Source organism: Hyperoodon ampullatus (assembly GCF_949752795.1).
Source record: "Hyperoodon ampullatus genome assembly, chromosome: X".
Taxonomy (NCBI): domain Eukaryota; kingdom Metazoa; phylum Chordata; class Mammalia; order Artiodactyla; family Ziphiidae; genus Hyperoodon; species Hyperoodon ampullatus.
The window spans coordinates 121,179,110-121,187,249 of record NC_136913.1 but is presented as its reverse complement, the minus strand read 5'-3'; the positions used below and the strand labels follow the sequence as shown (position 1 = coordinate 121,187,249).

The following is an 8,140-nucleotide window of genomic DNA, read 5'->3' as shown; positions in this document are numbered from 1 at the left end:
TATAGGTTTTAATAACTTCACCTCATTCTATTAAGCCTCTAACCCCATTGGAATCATAAAAGGTTAATACTGAAATGAACCCTAAGAGCATAAATTAGGCATTGGCCATTATATCCCCCCAAATGAGCCTTAAGCTATGTAACCCTTGATCAGCAGGATTTTCCTCTTTTATTAAAGAAATGAAGATACACTGCATTGAATGACATTATTGAGAATACCTAAAATTTCTCATTATCCTACAAGCGCTTAAAATTGCTATTACAGATTTCTGCAGGCCAAATCCCAGTTCCCAATGGACCCCTGCAGTTTATGGAGTACTAGCAGGGAATGTGTTTCAGTTGCCCACAAGTACATACTTATATAGTCATATTGGGTATTTTCAGGAGAAAATGAGATATTTTATTTTTATTCTGTCTCTAAAGAAGGGTCAATCTGAAATGGCCACAAATCAAAACTGGGGCCGGCGCGTTGGGGCTGTTTGTCGGGGGCGGCCGCGCGGCGCGAGCGGGCCACTCCGGGGCGGGCGCGCGCAGGGATGCTCGGGGGTCGGGGTGGGGATGGGGGCGGGGGCGGGGGCGGCCGTGTGGGCTGAGGCTGCAAGGGTAGCGCGGGACCCCGGGCCTTTCCTGAGCCGGCCGCTTGGGCTGCGCCGCCGCCGAGGCCCCTTCAGCCTCGGGGCCGGGCCCGCCGCCGCTTCTGAACGCGGGGGCCGGGGAGCCACTGCCCGGGCCCGGAGCCTCCCCTCGGGGTTCAGGCCCGGGCGGGGAGCCCCTAGCTGCTGCCCTCCTCGCCGGCCTCCGAGCCCCATTTCCTGCTTTTTCAGTTTCCCTGGGGAGGTGATGAATTGTTCTGGGGGTCCCCGATGAGGCGGGCCGGGGGGCCGCGCTCTCTATAGAGGGTCCCCGCGGGGCCTGGGTGGGGAAGCGGTTGTCTTTGCACGGGCGGGGGGACTTCCCGAGCCTGCCGGGACCATGAGCTGAACTGTGCGAGTGGGACATGTCCGAAGCCCGAGAGCCAGCCCCCTCCCCCGGCGGCCAGCCTGGCATCTGAAGAAGCCTCTCTCAGGGCCTTGCAAAGTCTGATGACAGAGTTTTTCCACGACTGTACAACCAATGAAAGAAAACGTGAGATAGAGGAACTTCTTGATAACTTTGCTCAGCAAATAGGAGCCTGGAGATTCTGCCTGTAATTTCTCTCCAGCACTAGGAATGACTGTGTAATGATGTACAGTTTAACGTTTTTTGAGAATCTGATCAATAAAATGCAGCTTGGGGTCCCATCTCAGGATAAGATGGAAATCCGTAGCTGCCTGTCCAAACTCCTCTTGGCTCACCACAAAACCTTACCTTACTTCATCTGGAACAAGCTCTGCAAAGTGATTGTTGACATTGGCCGTCAAGATTGGCCCATGTTCTACCATGACTTTTTTACTAACATTTTACAGTTGATCCAGTCCCCTGTGACAACTCCCCTCGGGCTGATCATGTTGAAGACAGCTTCAGAAGAGCTGGTTTGTCCCGCCGAGGACCTCAGAGTGGCTCGGAAGGAAGAGTGGCGAAAGCTGCTGCTGGACCAGGTGCAGACAGTGCTTGGGCTACCGACAGGTATCTTGGAGACTGTCTGGGACAAACACAGCGTGACTGCCACCACCCCACCACCATCTCCGACCTCAGGAGAAAGTGGTGACTTACTGAGTAACCTGTTGCAGAGTCCTAGTTCAGCCAAACTGTTGAATCAGCCAATCCCCATCCTTGATGCGGAGAGTGAGTATATCTGTTCCTTGGCCTTGGAGTGCCTGGCCCATCTCTTCAGTTGGATTCCTCTGTCTGCCAGCATCATCCTGTCCCTCCTTACCACCATCTTCCACTTTGCCTGCTTTGGCTGTGACATCCAGGCCAGAAAGGTGGCAGCGGTTAACGGCAGCAGCCAGAACTGTATGTTGGGTCAGGAGTGCAGCTGGCTTGGGGTCCTGGCCATGTCCTGCATCAATGAACTCATGTCCATGAACTGTGTGCCTATGGAGTTCGAGGAGTACTTACTGCATACGTTCCAGCAGACTTTCTACCTTCTGCAGAAAATCACCAAGGATAACAATGCCCACACGGTGAAGAGAAAGCTAGAAGAACTCGATGAGTGCTACATCGAGACGTTTACTGACCTTCTGCGGCTCTTTGTGAGTGTTCACCTAAGAATCGAGTCCTACTCCCAGTTCCCCGTGGTGGAGTTTTTGACAGTTTTGTTCAAGTACACATTTCATCAGCCTACTCATGAAGGTTACTTCTTGTTTAGATATCTGGACGCTCTTTTTGGACTATCTGACAAGGAAAATGAAAAGCCATCTGGGAGACAGGGAAGCAGTTCTCAACAGGTACGAAGACACCCTAGTCCTCTGGCTCATGGAGGTGTTGAATCAAATCCACTTCAGATACAACCAGGCCCAGTTGGAGGAGTTGGATGACAAAACTCTGGATGACGATCAGCAGACAGAGTGGCAGTGGTACTTACGGCAGAGCTTGGAGGTAGTGGCCAAAGTGATGGAGCTCCTTCCCACACACGCCTTCTCAACACTGTTCCCAGTTCTTCAGGACAATTTAGAAGTTTATCTGGGGTTACAGCAGTTTATAGTTACTTCAGGGTCAGGACACAGGTTGAACATCACAGCAGAGAACGACTGCCAGTGGCTGCACTGTTCCCTGCGAGACCTGAGCTCCCTCCTGCAGGCTGTGGGCCACCTAGCTGAATACTTCATCGGGGACGTGTTCACAGTGCGCTTCAGCGACACCCTCACGGTGGTGGAGAGGTTGGTCAAAGTCACTTTGTATGGATCTCAGATAAAATTGTACAACATTGAGACTGCCGTGCCATCAATATTGAAGCCTGATCTCATTGATGTGCCTGCTTAGTCCCTGGCTGTTCTGCAGGTTTACTCTCACTACTGGCTAGCCCAGTACTGCAGCGAGGCTCATCGGCAGAATACGCAGCAGTTTGTTACGCTCATCTCCCCCACCACGGATACAGTCACACCTCTGGTCAGCACCAAGGTCCGAGACAAATTGCTGCTATCTGTGTGCCATTTACTGGTCTCACTGGCCACCACTGTGCGACCTGTCTTTCTGATCAGCATCCCTGCAGTACAGAAAGTATTCAACAGAATCACCGATGCCTCTACCCAGCAGCTTGTTGACAAGGCTCAGGTATTGGTGTGCCAAGCCCTCTCTAACATCCTGTTGCTTCCATGGCCAAACATCCCAGAGAATGAGCAGCAGTGGCCTGTGCACTCCATCAACCATGCCAGCCTCATCTCTGTGCGCTCTCGGGATTATTGCAACCTGAAGCCCAGTGCTGTCACCCCGCAGAGGAAGATGCCCCTGGATGACACCAAAGTGATTATCCACCAGACACTTAGTGTCTTAGAAGATATCATGGAGAATATCTCTGGGGAATCCACCAAGTCCCAACAGATCTGCTACCAGTCCCTGCAGGAATCTGTTCAAGTCTCCCTGGCCCTCTTTCCAGCTTTTATCCATCAGTCAGATGTGTCTGATGAGATGCTGAGCTTCTTCCCCACTCTGTTTCAAGGCCTTAGAGTACAGATGGGCGTGCCTTTCACTGCTGATGTTGAAACTGATCTGTAGTCTACAGTAGTGGATCATCCATTGTTGCTTCACTCTGAGTGATGTGACTTAAATATGCAACTCAAATGTTCTGTAGTTGTGAGTGTTAACAGTCCACTTTTGACTCTGCCTGTAGATTAGCTGCTGTTTGTATCAAGATAGTGTTAATTTAACTTTTAATTGTGAATAGTGTTACTATGTTTTCTCAGAGTTCAGATAATGACAAAGAGATGATTACAGTGATAATACAGGCATAACCCGGACATCACTAAAAAAGAAGGCTAAATGACTGTGTGATTTAATGACTGACAGAAGGACACAAACAATAATATTAGGGAGGTAAATAACCAAAACAGAACATGCTGTGCAATATGCAGAGAATAATTGGGGATCGGGCATGGTGGAGAAGGGGAAGTGAAAGCATATATGAAGACTGAGTCTCATAAATCTTACAAGCAAATACTTGTCAGTCAATAAAAATTTTTCATCATCCAAAAAAACACCAACACACAGTCAAAAATTCAGGCCACTGAATTAGCCCGGGCACACCACATGAAGGAACACCCATTATCTTATTGTCCTTTTTTGTTGTTGTTGTTTTGTTTTTTATACAGCAGTTATATATTTTATTGTTCAAACCAAGAAATCTTATGGGTGAAGATTTTTATTACGGTATTTATTCACTGACCGAATAATCTGATCTTATTTTATTGATGGTCAACTACCATTCAAAATTTATTTTTGAAAATAAAATTATTTCTAAATGACTTAAAATAACATATATCTATGTTAATTACATATACATTGCTACAAAAGTATATCAATTAAAGCAAAAAGTGTCATTTATATTAAAAGTGAAATAGGTCTGTGTCTTGAGGGTTTGGGGAGGGGGAAGGGTAAGCTGTGACAAAGTGAGAGAGTGGCATGGACATATATACACTACCAAACTTAAAATAGATAGCTAGTGGGAAGCAGCCGCATAGCACAGGGAGATCAGCTCAGTGCTTTGTGACCACCTAGAGGGGTGGGATAGGGAGGGTGGGAGGGAGGGAGATGCAAGAGGGAAGAGATATGGGAACATGTATATGTATAACTGATCCACTTTGTTATAAAGCAGAAACTAACACACCATTGTAAAGCAATCATACTCCAATAAAGTTGTTAAAGAAAAAGTGAAATAAGCAGATTCTCTTTTCTTGTTACATATTTACACATTTCAATTCCCTAGCTGCATAGTATGCCTTGCAACTGATATTTTTCTGCAAAATGCTTTTTAAAATATAATTCTTCTCTCTTTTTTTACACACCCATAATCTCTCCCCAAATTGTTTTTTACTTAATTGAAAATGCTGATATATTTAATGGCCACTTTTCTTTATACCATAACTTTTTTTTTTTTTTTTTTTTTTTTTTTTTTTTTTTTGCGGTACACAGGCCTCTCACTGTTGTGGCCTCTCCTGTTGCGGAGCACAGGTTCCAGACGCGCAGGCTCAGCAGCCATGGCTGATGGGCCTAGACGCTTCTCGGCATGCGGGATCTTCCCAGACTGGGGCACGAACCCGTGTCCCCTGCATCGGCAGGTGGACTCTCAACCACTGTGCCACCAGGGAAGCCCTATACCATAACATTTTTAATTGAGATAATTCTCTCTCTCTCTCTCTCTCTCTCTGTGTGTGTGTGTGTGTGTGTGTGTGTGTGTGTGTCTCTCAGTACCTGGGGAAAACTAACCAAACATTTAAAAAATGATGAATAGTTTCAATTCCATTTTTTTTGCAATGACAGGTGAAGGTATTTCAGCCCCAACAGATTTATAAGTATGTCTTATTGCCTTCATTCAGAAAACTAATATTATTAATGAATATCTTACAAGACAAATTGGTTAAATTAAGTTGACTCCATATATGACTCATTTAAATATTTCTATGTATGCTTTATTTTCCCTTAATCTCTTCATTTTGGTACATCTGAATCTGCTTTTGTATACACCCAAATTCCTGGTGCTCAAGGACGCTAGAGATGATAGAATTAAAATAGCAACGTTTGAGTATTCTTAACCATGACATTATGCACGTATAATAACAAGGGCAGAGTAAAATACACACAATCTTGTGACATCTACTCTTTGACTTAGAGACACAGCAGATGAAATTAATATTGTACTGATAAATGGTTTTAAACTGTTTATGTGGAACTAAATTATCCCTCTCACTGTTTTTGTTTTTGCTTTGAATTTCACATAACTTTTTATTTTTTATTTATTTTTTATTTTTTTAACATCTTTATTGGAGTATAATTGCTTTACAATGTTGTGTTAGTTTCTGCTGCATAACAAACTGAATCAGCTCTTCGTATACATATATCACCATATCCCCTCACTCTGTGTCTCTCTCCCACCCTCCCTATCCCACCCCTCTAGGTGGTCAGAAAGCACCAAGCTGATCTCCCTGTGCTATGCAGCTGCTTCCCACTAGCTACCTATTTTATATTTGGTAGTGTATATATGTCAGTGCCACTCTCTCACTTCGTCCCAGCTACGCTTCCCCCTCCCCGTGTCCTCAGTCCATTCTCTATGTCTGTGTCTCTAACAGAAACTAATACAACATTGTAAAGCAATTATACTCCAATAAAGATTTTTTAAAAAAAGACTGAATGGCTATACTTCGCAAATATATGTGATGTTCTCTGAGTATTCTTTTTTGACTGTATTCCCTTCCTTACCTCCGATATATCCACTATTCTGAATATTATGGTAATCATCCTCATGTTTTCCTTTATAATTATCATATATATATATAGTCTTTAAACAACTTGGCATTTGATTTTTATTGTATTTGATTTTATATAATTGGAATCACACGTTTGTCTGCAGCTTGTGCTCAACGTTATGCTTTTAAGAATGCACAGTATTGATGGAAGTAGCTGTATTTCATGTATTTTCCTTGATGTATAGTATCTCATCGTAAGCCTACAACATGGTTATTTTGTTCATGAATCTGTTGATTGTTTCCTTTTTTTTTTTTCTTTTTTGGCCTCACAGCATGGCATGCAGCATCTTAGTTCCCCGACCAGGGATCGAACCCGTGCCCTCTGCAATGCAAACGTGGAGTCCTAACCACTGGACTGCCAGGGAATTCCCTCCAGTTTTTTGTTGGTACAAACAATGCTGCTGTAACTATTTTTGTACATGTCTCATGGTTAGAATTGCCAGGTAAAATGCAAAGTGCCCAGTTAAATTTGAATTTCAGGTAAATAACAGAATTTTTTTTTGGTATAAGTATGTCCCTAATAATACATGGAAGATATACATAGATGTAGATACATACTGTCTTTTGTTATTTATCTGAAATTCAAGTTTAATTGGATGTCCTGTATTATTTGTTTCCTAATTCTGGTAATTCTATTTATGGTCCAAATTTTCAAGGAGTTATCTAGAATATATATAGGATATATATAGTTATCTAGGATATGTATATCCTAGATATGTATATATCCAAAGGGTGTAATTGTTCTGTCATGGGAAATAAGCATGTTCAACTTATTTCCAAATTGATTGTATTTACATATCTGCTTGCAGTTGTATGAGAACTCTCATCATCCAGTACCTTCACTAATACATAGTGTTGTCTGACTTTTTAACTTTACCAGTTTGGTAAGGGTGAAATTATATATCCTGTGGTTTTAATTTGAATTTCTTTCATTACTAATGAATTTGAGTATCTTTTCATGTCAGCGTGAACCATTTTTTCTTTTTCAAAGTGCCCATTCATGTGTTGTGCCTCTTTTTTTCTATTGAGCTGCTTGCCATTTTGATGATTTGGAGGATTTCTTCATATATTCTGGATACCAAACTATTGTTGCTTTAATATGTTGCATAAATAGGCTTCCAGTTTGTGGCTCATCTTTTCAAATTGAAGTTAGTCCTTATTGATCATATATGTGTAAGTTGGCTTCCAGAATCTCTACTTAGTTCCATTGTTCTCGTTGTCTATCCCTGAGTCCAAAACACACTATCTTGATTATTATAGCTTTATAAAAATACTGGATTATCTGGTAGGGCATATCTCCTAATTTTTTTGAGTTTCGATTTAAGGTATGGTACGTGGTCAGTTTATATTAAATGTTCCATATGTGTTTAAAAATGTACTTTAATCCAGTTGTTGAGTGCCACGTTCTATAATTTTCCATTAGATTAAGCATGCTATTTGTGCTTTTCAAATCTTCCATATATATACTGATATTTTTCTGCTTAATCCATCAACTATTTAGAGAGGTATGTTAAAATCTTTCAATATGATAGTGAATTTGCTCATTCATTTTTTCTTATAATTCTGTCAAATTTTACTTAATAAATTTTCAAACTATTTTCAAAACTATTTTTCAGTAGATTCCATCATGTATAGAACTGCCAAATTTCCATAATGAATTGATTCTTCTATAAATATATATTGACATTCTTTATCTAAAGTAATAATTTTTACCTAGAATCTATTTTGTCTGATATTAATGTAGCTGAGCCATATGTTTTG

The 8,140-nt window shown here is 42.2% G+C and overlaps 1 protein-coding gene across 1 annotated transcript; it reads left to right on the top strand.

Moving 5' to 3' along the window:
- Window positions 1–1,048: 1,048 nt before the first annotated feature.
- On the top strand, window positions 1,049–3,635 carry LOC307069824 (exportin-6-like; the record flags this gene model as incomplete). Its single annotated transcript, XM_079728134.1, is given in 4 exon segments — window positions 1,049–1,186; window positions 1,190–2,280; window positions 2,282–2,900; window positions 2,904–3,635. Coding segments are annotated over 4 exon segments (2,547 nt in total). The 5' UTR covers window positions 1,049–1,081.
- Window positions 3,636–8,140: the final 4,505 nt, after the last annotated feature.